This window comes from Elgaria multicarinata, chromosome 3, assembly GCF_023053635.1.
Source record: "Elgaria multicarinata webbii isolate HBS135686 ecotype San Diego chromosome 3, rElgMul1.1.pri, whole genome shotgun sequence".
NCBI classification, from domain to species: Eukaryota; Metazoa; Chordata; class Lepidosauria; order Squamata; family Anguidae; genus Elgaria; species Elgaria multicarinata.
Window position 1 is genome coordinate 126,326,307 of NC_086173.1, and position 15,806 is coordinate 126,342,112.

A 15,806-nucleotide genomic window follows, 5' to 3' on the forward strand; every position below is an offset into this window, starting at 1 on the left:
CCCCACAAGTCAGTTCCCAAATGTATGTCTGCAGTTTGTAAGTCTGTAGTGAGTTTAGAATGTTGGCCTGAGTGGGCGGAGTTAGAATGTCTTGGGAGGGGGAGGAGTGATATATAAGGGAATGACTGAGAGGATTGAGAGAGACTTTTTAGGTACTCTTAGGGTCTTTAGTGCTCTCTGTGTTTAGAGTACTTAAGTTCTGAGAAATTTTAAGTTCAAGGTAGAGAGTGGTGTCTTTGGAGTGTGGTGTGCACATAGTTGATGTATATTAATCAATACAGATAATAAAGAAAGCTCAAGAGTGATTGTGTGAGAGAAAGGAAAGCGCGTATGTGAATGAGTGAAAAGATTGGATGAAAGGTATCAAAAAGGTTTTAAACGTTTTATTTTGAAACAAAGCTTGTGAACTTTAAAAATAAATTTTAATTATTTTGTTTTTAACTATCACAAAAATCCCACGTGTCTGTTTGGCATTTATCATCTGAAGTTTATACATTTAGCACTCACTCTGATAATAATTCACTTCAGTACATATAACTCAGTGTATTATTTTATATATTGAAATCTTTCTCTATTTAACCCCTTTCTCTACATAGTTTGGAAGAAAGTAATTTTTATCCCTTGCCTCAGGCATATCAAGCAGTAGTGGTTGGCTTGAGCAGGGAGTAGCCGTGGCCAGGCCTGGTGTTCAGAGCCTGTGTTGTGGCATAGTAAGTGGTGGTAGCAGTGGGATACAAAGTAGACTCTGTTCATAGTGACAGAAGTCAAAAAGGATTTTATTTGTGAACAGGACAGAGGGTGGTTACTGTAAAGCACCTCTGAGGTCCTTAGCTGTGAAAGTTACATATTATCTTAGTCAGAGGTTGAGCTGATACAATTCTCTGACAATACCGTATTTCTTCGATTCTAAGACACACTTTTTTCCCCATATAAGCATCTCTAAAAACGGGGTGCGTCTTAGAATCGCAGGTGTGATTATTATTCTTAGAATCAAAGCTTTTTTCTGTTGTTGGTACTGAAATTAGTGTGCGTCTTACAACGATGGCATCTTATAATCGAAGAAATACGGTATATTTTTGTCTGTGGTGAGATACATATTATAAAATATCAAGTTTAACACTCCTGACCTCAATTGAAATCTCTCAGTACCATTTTATTTATTAAGGTTAAGTCTCTGTCTGATAACGATGGAGATTTTAGGGTTGAAGAAAGATTCCCTGACAGACAGATGTAAACGTTTAAATTTGCCAACTGAAGGAAAGACTGTTGATGAAATGAAATGGGCTCTTATAGAATATTACAGAGTTCATGCTGCGGGTGAAACTGAGGTAAATCCTCTGAGGCAAGTGCCTGTAGTCTCTTCAATACATGGAGCTAGAAAGAGAGAAATTAAAACAGCACAGGGAACTTGAATAGAAAAGATTAAACAACAAGAAGCTGATAGAGAACTGAAAAGAGCTGAGTTGGAACAAGAAGAAAGGCTGAGAGAAAAAGATTGTGAGGCGGAAATAAGATTAAGAGAAAAAGATCGAGAGCTAGAGCTAGAACGAATTGCTTTAGAAAAGAGAAAATTTGAGCGGGAAGATCAGAGGAGAATTGGGGAAGGGGCTAGACCTCCCAAATTATCTCCTAAAGACTTTACCCCTTATATTGAGGGGCAAGATCCCCAAATTTTCTTCAATACTTTTGAAAAGGCAGCCATGATGTGGGAAGTAAAGCCACAAGATTACATGAAAGTTTATCCCTAACTTGATCAAGGGAGACCTGGCAGAAATTAATAACAGTTTCCCTGTGGGGGAAGCTTTAGATTTTGCCTCATTTAAAACAGCAGTTTATAAAATATTTCGCTATGGGCCTGAGTATTTCCGGAATAAATTTAGAAGCCTTAATGCTGTGTCATCCAAATCTTTTGTGGAGTTGAGACACAAATTAGTGGATCATTTTGAGAAATGGATCACTTGCGCTAAGGTGAAAACCAAACAAGATTTAGTTGATCTGATGATTAAAGATCAATTAATTTTTCAAATCCCTCAGGATATAAGATTGCTGGTGAGAGATAGAGATCCAAAGACTTATCGGGATGCAGCTTCCCTAGCTGATCAATTTTCCTTAAATAGGGGCTATCATATGATTAGCAAGTCTGCTAAAGAAAATAATATTAAACCAGGGTATAAGCCTAATGGGGTAAATAAAAATCAGTTGCCAACGGAAAAGGCCACCAAACCTCTGTTTGGAAAAACAGACCTCACATGTCATCATTGTGGGTTGGTGGGGCATATTAGACCACAATGTCCCAGGCTGAGAGAAGAGAAAGAGAAAAGTACCTCAGTAAGGAGAGTAGATATAAATAAAGATGCTGAACATCCCCAAAGTTCTCAGTGTTACACATTGGTGTGGGGAGTTGAAATTCCTGTAGCCAAGATGGAAGTTACATGGAGGGGAGTCACAGGGAAATGTATTTTGGGTGTTAATTCCTGTCAGGAAGAACCTCTAATCCTAGGTACTGATATCATGGGGTTAGAAGGTAGAAAAGTTTTTATTATTACACGCTCACAAGCAGCAGTGGAGGGCTTGTCAGACAATTGTAGCAAATCTGGAGATGCTGAAGGCATGCCTCTGCAGTTGCCTAGCAACCCAGCTGAAGGAACTGCTGAGCCGGGAAACATCGTTGCAAAAACTGATACTACGTTTGTGAAATGAACCCAGCTTGGAAGTTTTAAGATCCAAAGTTGAGGCACAAGAAACCTCTTTTAGTGACACTCAGAAAGAGCAGGTTTTCTGGGATCCTATACGGAAAGTGGTATAGGAAGAAACAAGGAAGTTGGGGGGCTGAAAAGCAGCTTGTGGTACCAATACCATATAGGGACCAGATGCTGAAATTAGCTCACGACTCCTTTTTGGCAGGCCACATGGAGATAGGTAAAACCTGGAAAAGGTTGATGGCTAATTATTACTGGCCAAATATTTCTAGGGAAGTCACAGAGTTTTGCAAGTCCTGTGAGAGTTGCCAGAGGGTGGGGAAAAGTGGGGACAGGGTCAAGGCTCCCCTAAATCCCCTACCACTTATCAACCAACCCTTTTTTAGGATAGGACTGGACCTAGTAGGACCCTTCCCTAGACCTACACGGACGGGGAAAAGGTTTCTATTGACCATTATAGATTTTGCCACAAGGTTCCCGGATGCTGAAGCCCTTTGAAATGTTGATGCCTTGTCAGTAGCAGAAGCCCTATTAAAAATCTTTTGTCGCTTGGGTTTCCCCCATGAAATTTTGGGTGATCAAGGCTCAGCTTTTCTCTCTGATGTAATGAGATGTTTATGGATGTGTTGCGGTGTCAAACATATAACATCTACTGCTTTTCACCCCCAAACAAATGAGCTAGTTGAAAAAATTAATGGCATCATTAAGCAGATGATTAAGACCTATGTGGCAGACCATCCCTTTGACTGGGACAAAAAATTGCCCTACTTTCTCTTCGCTTTTAGGGAAATTCCCCAAGACTCCACTGGATTCTCACCGTTTGAACTAATGATGGGGAGGAATATACGTGGTCCCTTAAGTATTATAAAGGAAAGCTGGGAGGAGTAATATATAAGGGAATGACTGAGGGGATTATGAGAGACTTTTTAGGTCCTCTTAGAGTCTTTAGTGCTCTCTGTGTTTAGAGTACTTAAGTTCTGGGAAATTTGAAGTTCAGGGTAGAGAGTGGTGTCTTTGGAGTGTGGTGTGCACGTAGTTGACGTATATTAATCAATACTGATAATAAAGTTCAAGAGTGATTGTGTGAGAGAAAGGAAAGTGTGTATGTGAATGGGTGAAAGGATTGGATGAAAGGTTTCAAAAAGGTTTTTAAATGTTTTATTTTGAAACAAAGCTTGTGAACTTTTAAAATAAAACATTTAAAAACCTTTTTGAATGTTTCATCCAATCCTTTCACCCATTCACATACACGCTTTTCTTTCTCTCACACAATCACTCTTGAACTTTCTTTATTATTATTATTATTATTATTATTATTATTTATTTATTTATTTATTTATATAGCACCATCAATGTACATGGTGCTGTACAGATCAGTATTGATAAATATACGTCAACTATGTGCACACCACACTCAGCCTTGAAGTCTTCAACACCACTTATGAGATAATCTCTGTCAGCTTGCGCAGGAAGACTGTTGGGGAGTGGGGTGAATGGTACACCAATGGAATCCATAGGCTTTCTTGGGTTCCCAACACCTCAAACTGGCAGATTGTTGGACAAGGTGCTTGATCAGAAGGATGGAACCATTGTAGACCCCAGCTTGATGCTGCATCTGATAACCTTGTGGACAAATCTGGGAGAGGCTCAACCCTCCTCCCCCCACAGTGCACACTTTCAATGTCTGACATAGTATTCAATAGCAGCACTATTAGGCTTGAGAGCACTGCAGCTAAACCATAAACCTTAATGTCTGGGTGAGGGGCTCAGGTTTCAAACTCTCTCAATGCAGACCATTTTCTTTGAACTGAGCCAGCCCTTCTCTCAGGGTAAAATTAAATGTTCTGTTAATCACGCATAGTAAAGTTATGCTATGCTATTCTCGTGTGCGTGTTTGTGTTTATGTATGTCAGACCACTGATCTTCTAAGCTAGAAACCCAGTCCACTTGTACATGAATTGGGTTTTTACACAGTTCTCCATAATAGTGAATAGGGTAGAAAACCTAATATTGTTGAGGAAGACTGAGAGCTGAGGTAGAAAAAACTAATATTACTGACGAAGAATGAGACCATCACACGGAAGCACTGTACATTATTATTGTATCATTTATTTAAATATCTATATTTATGCATTTACTAACTTTTATAAGCACTCTCATCTCTCAGCTTCTTTTTAAAAGCAGAGAATTTGCTGTAAAATGAGGACCATATACAAAACTAGGCGACAGATTATATATATATATATATATATATATATATATATTAAAAATCATATTTTCAGATATCAAGAACAACAAAAATGTGATTAGGGAAAACCGAAACACAATCCAAAACCAGTGGCTCTTTTGCAAGTATTACAAAATCAGTGCTCAATTAGGAGTAAATTGGTGCAATGCATGACTGAGGGAAACGTACTTCTGTCAGAACAACAAAATGCATAGATGGTACACTGAGGTGGAAGAGTCTGCAAACCCTTCTAGGTTCTTCTAAACCAATATGCTCTCCACGCAAAAAACAAAACAAAAATCCCCTAGAAGATCACACTGATCTGCCAGCAATGTGGAACCATCCTAGTTTTAAATTTTTTTTATAAGGAAAACGAAGTTCCCTTCAAGAGTTCTTCATAAATGAATACCTTATCCTCTTCCACAACTCTCTGGGATTTATGGAATGGTCAACCAAGATATGGATCAAAACTGGAGCGGTGGGTGGGTGGGTGGAATTGGCAATATAAATGTTAAGAACGGTCTTGCTTGTTTATTTTTCATTTTTTTAAATAAAAGTAAAAAGATCAAGAGGAATGTTGGTCAGGGAAGAGGTGGCACTACTGCCATGATGTGTCAATTTTGGGGAATGCTCTATGTTACAAAAATGCCCTGAGTGAAACCTCACTAGGAACATAGTTTGGTGGCAGCCCTGCTCAGCTGTCATTTGATGCCATTTAGTAAATGATATAAAACAAGTCCAGATTCAAAGATGTGCACTCCCTTTAGGACACACAGGAGTAAGTAACAAGTATAGTGTGATTGCATAATTCATATTGCACAACTGTATAAAAAACATAAATATTAGCTATCTGAAGTTTTTAAATACAAAGTATTTTAGTCAATAATCCTTTTCAAGTGCAAGTTCGGTGTGCCTCTCACTTCTTCCTATAAAAAGGCAACTTAAGGGCACAAATGTTATTCCACCACCCCCCTCCAATGATGTGCCAATATATATACGCCCATTCCTCCTCATAGCAGTCCTATACATACTGTATAAAAACAGGTTTATTTACATGAGCTAGGAATACACAGAAGCAGCTTTAAGGGTTGAATCTCAACTCTTGTTATGAAGACCCATCCGATTTATGCTGGTTGCTGTGGGTTCACATTGATAGAAGGAGGATGTCCTAGGAGACCAATTCGCTGTTTTTGCTTCCTCTGTTCTGTCATCTGGAAAATTGAAACATTTGCTCAGTAGACCTAAGCACTTCCTGCATGTCAGATTTCAGAATGAGCCAAGGCTGCTATACTGTGGACAAGGTTTGTTCTGAAAGCCATCTTCAGCAGAGAGGGCACTCCTGTCTGGTATACTAACACAATTAGAGTAAACATAGCTTCCCCACACCCATCCCACCCCCATTTCAAAAGGTGGTGGTAGAATGGAGAGGATGGGCCGGAATATATTGGAACAAGAATTAGCAAGTGCCCAAGTCCTAATGGCAATTTCAATATAAGTTACCATATTGCGTGTTTAGTTTACATTGAGCTGGAGTAAATAACACATGTTAAGCCTGCAATCTTATACATACCTACCCAGGAGTAAGTCCTATTGAACTCAGTGGGACTTATTTTTGAGTAGACATGCATAGAATTGCCCTGTAAAGGTACTACTCATGCAACCAGAAAATGCTTTGCTAAGTTGCTGGGGAAATGGTATTTAAGTCCCACAATGCAACGTTTTCCCTTCCTCCATCTCAACTTCAGCCTCTCCCTCCATCTTTTGCTCATCTCCCAGACTTACATTCCTGCCTGAAGACAGTGCAATAAAAACCAAGCAGAGCAAGCATAGGTCCAGCAACTCTAAGGGCAGGAAAGCTGCAGTATTGAGCCTCAGGGCTCTGCTGCTAACTGTACTGGGTGTCTTCTGTCCAGCATGCCTCAAGACTTGGTGAGCCACCAGTCCACGTTGCCCCCAAGAAAGCCAGGTGAGGGGTCTCTCCTCTCATCAGTCATAGCAAGGTGGTGGTGAGGAAGTTGTCGTTGTTTTCCTTTGTTCTTATTTTTATTATCAGTGTAGGATTAAAAATATTTACATTTTGTTCCAAGTATAAGAAGTTCTTAAATTATTTGTAGATTTGTATAACTTCCAGAGTGAATTGAAAACTGGCTCTCTTTCGGTGTGAAGCTTTAATTATTGATACAGAAAATCCCTAAAAACAACAGCTTGCAACCCTTAAACGCAAGTGATCGTGTTTTAAATAGCTCCCCAGGAATGTTTACCGGATTTGTTTTACCTCAAGTGCTTTCAAGTGGACATATTAAAGTTTGGCATTAATGACAGCTCTAGTCCCCAGAAACCTATTTGAAGAGACAGCCTTGAAAGCAGAACTTGCTCTTTATTTGATTCAAGCAATCTCTCAGCCTGCTCTCCTTTCTAGAGAGGCTTGTTCCTAACAAGAAAGTGATGTATTGGTTTGGTCACATAATTGGTACATACTGCAACTTGAGCAGGGCACACTCAATGACAGCACTTTGGAATTTCCCCTAAGTGTTCTCTCGCTTAATGAATCTGGTTTCCCCTTCTTCCTCAGCAGCAAAGAGGTATCTGAAAACTAACGTCATTCTCTCTCATTTTCACAAGGGCAAAGAGAAAGTTCAAAAGCTTGGCCAGTTAAAAATGGAAGGCTTCAGATATGAATATAATTTTGGCCCATGTCCAAAAAACTGGCAAGGCTGAACAAAGGGGAAGACTGAAGTCAGATGTTTTCAAATAGTGGCTACTAATCAAAAGTGCAGTAATGCATTTTGTGGTTGATAAGGTCCAAGCAGCAGATAAAAAGGCTGTGGAATCTCAAATAGAATGCTGAGAAGAGCAGCGCTTCTGTTCGGAGATCTCTGATCCTTTACTTCCAATGGTTTGGAACCAGAGATCTGCCTGTGGAAGGGTGTGGGCAGAAGATTACTTTCACATCGTCTCTTCTCCATGACAGTACTCTTAAGCCAGCTGAAAATGTTCCTCCAAGAGTCAAAGGACACTGATGAATGTAGTGGGCTGAGAGGAAAGGGAAAGATTGAGGAAAAATGGCTGTAGGCCATTGCCTCCTCCCAATTTTCTATGATCTGGCCCACCTCCCCCTTAGCCCATTGTTCAACAGCCCAGTCCACTCAAAACATCCTTTACAGGGGGTACCATGAAGAGGAGGGTTCACGACAATCATCTTCTACCAACCACATCCTTCTGTGGGCAGATCTATGGTTCCAACCCAGAGCAGGGTTTTGTTTTTTTAAGCTTAAAGACATTGGCCTAAATCTACCACAGATTTAGGCATGCTTAAGACCACTGAAACTAATGGACTATCTCTGTGTTGGATTTAGGCCATTACTATCATTAATATTCTTTGAAGGCTAAATGCGAAATCTTGTCACAGCAGGAACACAGAGCATGCTAAAAGGCTAGATGTCAGCAACTTTAGTTATATGCGTTTCTGTAAGTACAACAACCAATTCACTAAAGATAGTAGCAATTAGGATTGCTGCATTCCCAGAAATAAAGAAACAGACACCAGTTATTAACATATTTCAATTGCCCACTGACAAATTTTAATCTGAAACAAAATAAAAATCCAGGTGGGAGCAAATTGTAATACAACACAGCACAGAAAAACTCTTGCTGGGCCAGTTTAAACAAGCCTGGTGAAAGGTAACCTAGGTTGTGTGGGTGGGTGTTTGGCCTTCTTACATAGCAACAAACTGCAATGACGCTGCAGACCTAGCCAAGAATATTGTTGAAGCTCCTTGTTGTATTACCTAATCAGACAGGGTGAGCTGCTGCAATGCTTTTTCCTGAGTCCAGTATGATTTAATATACTGAATAGGAAGAAATAGAAACAAAGTGGACATCTAAATATACAGGATGATACCAACGCTAAAAATAATCCACTGGTCAACAAGAATAGCTACATATCTGGAGTATATGATATAAGTATGAAAGAGCTGATCTTATTGGAGAAATAAAAGCTCTGAGGGCAAACATGAGCTTGGAACTCTATTTGAGGAAAGCATTTGAAGATGTGATCTGGAGTGGAAAAACAGATAGCTCCATTCAAGGCTGTCTGTCCCCTCCCAAAGTTGACTTTCTTAGTTTTCATTTGGGGCTTTGGTTACATTCATTTCATTAAACCCTGAGGAAATTAAGGCAGCATTCAAAGGCAACTTTATGACGAGCCCTGGGCACGTGCATGCTCTTTCCACTCCTTCTCCTTCTTCCACTTGCATGCAGAGATTAGTAGCTTCCGATCCCAGTTTGTGCCAAACAAAGGGGGGGGGGCGTGGAGGAGGAGGAAAAACCAGACTAAAAGCAAGGAGTTGAGGGCTCATGGGACACAGAACACATCCCCAAATCACTCCTGTACACTCAGCCACCAATTTAAAAAAGAACAAAAATGCTAAAAATTACCAAAAAGACTTTAAAAAAGGGAGGGGTTTCTAACTCACATACACCAATTTTCATTTACACTCACAAAACAGATTCACAAAAGCACTCTCACATATAGGGAAGCATTACAGTTTCCCATTAAGTCATGCTTACACATATGGTAAGCACACCTTAGTTGCAGTAAAAGTCTTCTCAACATTTCTTACCTGATCTTTAAGCTCAGACAGCTGACTAGAAAGGTTAGATACCAGCCTCATAGTAGATTCGAGCTTCTCTTGCAAGTTTCTAAGTTCATTCTGTTCTCCTTCAGAGTCACTACTCACAAGCGACATAGCACGCATCCGAGGGAACCAATCCAGATTTCTCTCCTGAAATTCATACATGAGAAGAGTATCATTGCTAAATAAAGGCTAAACTACATGGTAGTCACTGTTGTCCACATGGATTTCAAGGAGAACTCTCAAAAGGACAATTTTGGGTGGTTAAAGATGTGTTTCACATGCAAACCCACAAATCTAAAATGTTCCCCTCAGAATATTTGACTGCTGAAGAGACTGATGCTCAAGAATCACACAACAGAGCAAACGTTAGAAGAATTTCTTTAAGGGAAAAGGGAATAAATAAATTAAAAGATTGGATGAAGGAAATGGATAAAGACAAAATAAAACAGTTAGTCAGAGAGAGGCAAAATGCTTGGATGGAGGCACCACAACTAGAACAACGGACAAAAAAGTGGAAAGAGGAAAATATAGAGTGTAGAGAGTGTACAGAAATAGAAAGGTTGATTTTACAAAGAAAAAACATAAATGGAAAGTTAGTTGGTAGGGGTATAATGAGTGCGGTGTATAAGATACTAATGAGCATGGAAAAACAACAAGAACATTAAAATGATATGGGACCAAGATATAGTAGGACAGTTAAGTGGTCAAGAGTGGGGGAAGATATGGAGTCAACGTATATTAAAGAGTACGTCGACAAGAATAAAAGAAAATTACAACAAATTAGTATGGAGGTGGTATTTAACACCAGTAAGATTACACCAGATAGATAAGAAATATTCAGTAAATTGTTGGAGAGGGTGTCAGGAAATAGGTACGTATTTTCATATGTGGTGGGATTGTAAAAATATTCAGAAGTTTTGGCAAATGGTATTTAAAGAAATAAATGAAATAATGGGATGGAAGGTAGAAATAGGCCCAAAGATAGCATTGTTATCAATATATGAAGGGGTCCAATGTACGCAAAATAGTAAAGAATTAATAACTAATTTATTAACAGCAGCTAGACTGATAATTGCTAGGAATTGGAAAGAACAAAGAGAATATAAAATAGAAGAATAGTATAGAGAAGTCTGGGATATTGCTATTAATGATAGGCTAACGGGGTGTATGAAAGTTAAGAAAGGAATATTAAAGTGGAATGATTTTGAGGAGATTTGGAAACCATTTGTTAAACTTGTATTAGGAAAAGGGAAAGGGTGTAAACTGTCACAAGATGTGTTACAATTTTGGAGTGGAGAATAATGGTCCCAGGGGGTGGGTTGCACCTTTTATTATTATAATTTTTATTATCGTTATTGTTATTATTAATATTATTATTGTTGTTATTATTATTATTATTATTTATTTATATAGCACCATCAATGTACATGGTGCTGTACAGAGTAAAAAAGTAAATAGCAAGACCCTGCCGCATAGGCTTACAATCTAATAAAATCATAGTAAAACAATAAGGAGGGGAAGAGAATGCAAACAGGCACAGGGTAGGGTAAGCAGGCACAGGGTAGGGTAAAACTAACAGTATAAAGTCCGCACAACATCAAGTTTTAAAAGCTTTAGGAAAAAGAAAAGTTTTTAGTTGAGCTTTAAAAGCTGCGATTGAACTTGTAGTTCTTAAATGTTCTGGAAGAGCGTTCCAGGCGTAAGGGGCAGCAGAAGAAAATGGACGGAGCCCAGCAAGGGAAGTAGAGGCCCTTGGGCAGGCGAGAAACATGGCATCAGAGGAGCGAAGAGCACGAGCGGGGCAATAGTGTGAGATGATCTATCATTAGATTATTGTATTAAGTAAAAATTTTTTAAAAAAAATTAAAAAGAATTTCTTTATATCTCATAATTATGAAGCCATCTAATGCTTAATTGTAATAAATCAAGATGAAATATTTGTTGTATTCTTTGCTTTTGATTTCCTGGTAACATGCTCCCTACAATAATTCCTTCCTCCCATCTGCAAATCTATTGTAAAAGTTCCTTGTCCACTCACAACTGAATAAGACATTTATTTAAACAGCAATATGCTTACTGAAGAAAACAACCAAAAAAAATAAACCCAAAGCAGTGAAACTTCAATTTGCAATAAAGTGCTGCAACCTGAAGAACCAATCAAGTTTATCCCCCAAATTTAAGAAAGATTAACACTACACAATGCTAGTGTCCTCATTATAACAGTCATCTGTTCCAAGATCCTTTCAAAGAATTGAGCTAAAATAATGTGTTACTTCATAAGACAACATTTGGTTCTGTTTACTCAGTTGGGATTCTGCTATAGATGAAATATGGAGTGGCCCTTCAGGTCATATGAAATGGAAGATCCCATGTTTATTCGAATGAGTAAGCTTCCTGATTCTGCAGGACATAACCCACTAGAAAGGAAGCTTCTACGTTATAGGGTCAGAAGATCATGGGTTAAGATATAGATGGGAACTCCCTGTGATCTTATCTTTCTCCTATGGTGGAGGAGTGAGATCATGAGAAACAAATCTACTCCAACATTGTCTTTGATAGAATTTAGAGGGCCAAATAATGACTGAATACAGAATCTAATATTGAACTCACCTCCCGCTTCATATTTTGGGCTAGGCTTCAACAGCTAATTGCTGACATGTACATCTGTCCGTAAATATGTTAAATACTGTTTATACATGTATTAATGTACACAGTTGGTGATGCAGAAAGAAAGAAGAGTGGGAAAAAGAAAAAGCCACAAGTAGCGTGGGAGCAGAAAGGAGGAGGGTGAATAGTTGATATCAGTTTCTTAATACATTAAAGGCTAGTACTAACAACCATTCAGTTACTGTTTAATTTCACTCTCCTCCCACGTTGGAGACACATTCTTTAACACTAAAGTTCAGAGAATGGTTTGAGGAGGAGGAGGAAGTAAGAAAGCCTGGCTCTGAATAGAGATGTCTCATCTGAAACAAATCTAATCTTATATATTGCCATGTTTTATCTCTTATGAAGATTGATTTCAACCTCATGTTATGCCAACAGCAAAATTCTAGCTATTTCCACTTAGTCAGTGGTGGATCTTTGGGTTAACCAGTAGGAGAGGAATCTGACAATCTACCTTCCTGCTCCACAGAACCAGAGCCACTTTGGAATGGGTTTTGACTTGTCTGTTCTAGTTTTAAGAACTTTATGTTTGGTTAGTACAAGATCTTGGCCTGTCTAGGAGCCTAGGTACGTATCAGAACAGTCCTGCCGGATCAGATCAAAAGTTCATCCAGTCCATTATCTTGCTTCCCACATAACTAATCTGATGTTTCTCAGAGGCCCACAAACCGGCAACAGACCTCCACTACTGTTTGTTCCCTCTTCCTTTAGCCCCCATAACTGATAGGCTGCACGTTATAGCACGAACAACTCTTCCTCCTGCCATTTTGCCCTCCCCAGTGCTAAGCCTTCTCTGCAGCTTACCATAGGATAGACAGTGTTCTAGTGGTAGGCCATGCCCTGAGCACCACTACAAAATCACTCCCACCATCTTCATTTCCTAAGAAGGTCTCTGAGCACCACGGTGTAGCCCAGAGACAATCATGTGAAATGACGATGATAGGGGCTGGAGATCTTCACTTTGCTTTGAAATTATCCCAGCTGCCAATAAGAAAATGTGCTAATTTAAAAAAAAAACAACTGGGAAGGTGAGGGCACTTTGGAAGGTGCCACAAATGGTATTCGGGGGCACCATGTTGCCCTGCCCGGTTCTGAAGAGTATGCTATCATTTATACAGCACCACAGCACTTTATAGCATCTCGTACTAAAGCAAATGCTATTGTCCCCAATGAAAGTCCGACTTAAACGACTCCTCTTTTCAGCAGGCACACATTCCTAACAGATATCAGCAATACTGAGTGGCGAGTTCTTCACTGCAGACAGATGGATCATGTGATCTGTCTAGAACAGTTGTTTCTATTTTCAGCAAGAAAAACTGAACTTGTTTTATAACATTCTTGTTATCTAGGGCAGTGGTTCCCAAACTTTTTCAGGTAACCTCCCCCTCGGTTCCACAAACACATGCCCAGTGCCCCTACCCTATCCTATAAAAATCATTATTCAGAATAGCGGTTTTCAACGACCCACTAAGGAAGATAATAACAATAAAATTCAAAACAGTAACAATTAATTGAATATTTATTGAAAATCCAATTACATTTTTTTAGTTTATTCAATTAAGCATTTCAATTCACCGTTAAAAGGACTCTTCTTAAACGGTATTAATACATGTGTGGATTCTTCCCCTATATAGCTTAGGACCAAACTACCTTCTCCCATAAAAATGTCCCTGGGTTTTAAGACCTTCTGGAGAGGCGCTTCTCAGGAAGACCACCTCGAGCGCCCCCCTGCCACCCCTTCTCCTCTTAGCGCCCCCTGCTGCCCTCTTGCCTCTTAACGCCCCCCTATGCAATCCCACCGCTCCCAAGGGGGCAGTACCACCCACTTTGGGAACCACTGATCTAGGGCTACAAAATGTAACATAAGTTTCCTGGGGGTGGCGCACAGAGGGCCACTACGGATAGTCACCCAACTCAATCACCAGGGATCCTTTCCATGAAAGCATTTCACTTTGTAATGAGAAATGAAGATGTATTAGGAAATATGGAACAATAGGCAGTAGAGGAGAATATTACTTATAAAGAGCTCTTAAAAATAGAAAAGAACATGGCAGAAGTGGTTTGCTTGTCCCCTAAATGCTTCTGCTTGCCCCAGCAATTGTGGAAACAGTTCATCTACTGATCGAATGTCTTTACCACTAATGGACTGGTACATACTTGTATTTATTAATTTAATGTATTTTTGAATTGTTCCCCTATTCAATAAGTGTTTGAGGAAAATTAGAATGAAATCATAAAAACAATAAAATACAACAATACAGCCATTTTAACAGTAAACAATAAGATACAACACTTTTAATAACAGAAAATGATGAAAGAAAGGTGATAACCATCTCTTTCTGGAACTGTAGGCCTTCTTTGTAGAGTTTGGATGTCGTGCTAAACCAGAGTTTAACATAATGAGAATGAGCCACAGCAAGCCTTGGGATTACATGTTTACCCTGTCTGTCCCCTGGTGCAGTCATGGGGAGTTTAGAAGCTTTCACTTCTGGTTTAGATTAACTGTAACTTTTGTGCTGTCTCAACCCAACAAACTGTGGTTAATCATAACCATTTTTAAACAAGCCAACTTCAAACCATGGGTTATGAAGTTGGCTTGTTTAAACAAACAATAATTAACCATAGTGTAGGGTTTGAATGACACACTAGACTATACTTAATTGAAATTGGAAGCCAAAGTCCCTGAACTCCTACTCATGATCATATAGGGGTGGGGAGAGAGGGGAAGCACATCACTGTGGCTCTTTCTCAACATGCTAAACCAGCCATTCCCAACCTAGTACCTTCCAGATGTATTGGATTACAGCTTCATCATCCCCAGCCATCATGCTATCATTTGGGATAATGGGAGTTGTAGTCCAACACATCTGGAGGGCAGGTTGGGGAAGACTGCATTAAATTATGGTTTAGAGTGCTATCCAAATGAAGCTAGTTAGTTCTTCTAGAAAACAACAACCTTTCACCTAGTCAAAGCAGCAGGGGGACAGGTGGGTGGATGCTTGGCAACCGGCTTCTCATCTCTCGAGGTAGGTTTAATGCAAGTCTATGGCAATTAATCACAAACAGCTTTGAAACTTGAGAAAATGACCCATATCGGCTCCCTTGCCAGCTGTTTAGGATCTACGTTTCCAAACATTTCTACATGTAACACTTACTTACAGATAGATTTCCACCTAAGCTTTTGTGGTTTGTACACATGGCAAACATAAGGGGAGCAGTGTCCTCGAGCAAAGGCATTACTAATTAGAACTCAAGCAATTTGCTGTGATTTGTGGGAGAGGCCAAACAGTAGTTTAGTAGGACAAAACAATATTGCAGAGCGTGTTTTTGTTTTTTTTACATTTTCCACAAACGCCACTTCAACGTCGTAACTACAATAAAAACCGATCACAATTTGCTCTGCTAGTTTTGCTACACCTTTTTATAGCCTTACTTCACCTTAGCCTCAAATCTCGCCATGCAGCAATATCCCTGGAAGCAGCTGCCTTCGCCCAAGCTTCTTGTCTCCTCCTCTCTCTCATAGCACAGGAAAGCTCTGCACTGGAGGGAGAGCTATTCGGTTTTCAAAAGTATATT

General features: G+C 39.5%; 1 protein-coding gene across 4 annotated transcripts in view; it reads right to left on the minus strand.

Annotated features, from left to right (window-relative positions):
• Positions 1-4,810: 4,810 nt before the first annotated feature.
• Positions 4,811-15,806, minus strand: part of ITPR1 (inositol 1,4,5-trisphosphate receptor type 1) — a 291,524-nt gene continuing 280,528 nt past the window's right edge. For all 4 annotated transcript variants that reach the window (XM_063121590.1, XM_063121591.1, XM_063121589.1 and 1 more), the window contains 2 exons: positions 9,549-9,710; positions 4,811-6,137 (listed from right to left, as the gene is read on the minus strand). In XM_063121590.1, coding sequence (XP_062977660.1) covers positions 6,051-6,137; positions 9,549-9,710 — 249 coding nt within the window. In that variant the 3' untranslated portion in view covers positions 4,811-6,050. The remainder of the gene's footprint in view (positions 6,138-9,548; positions 9,711-15,806) is intronic.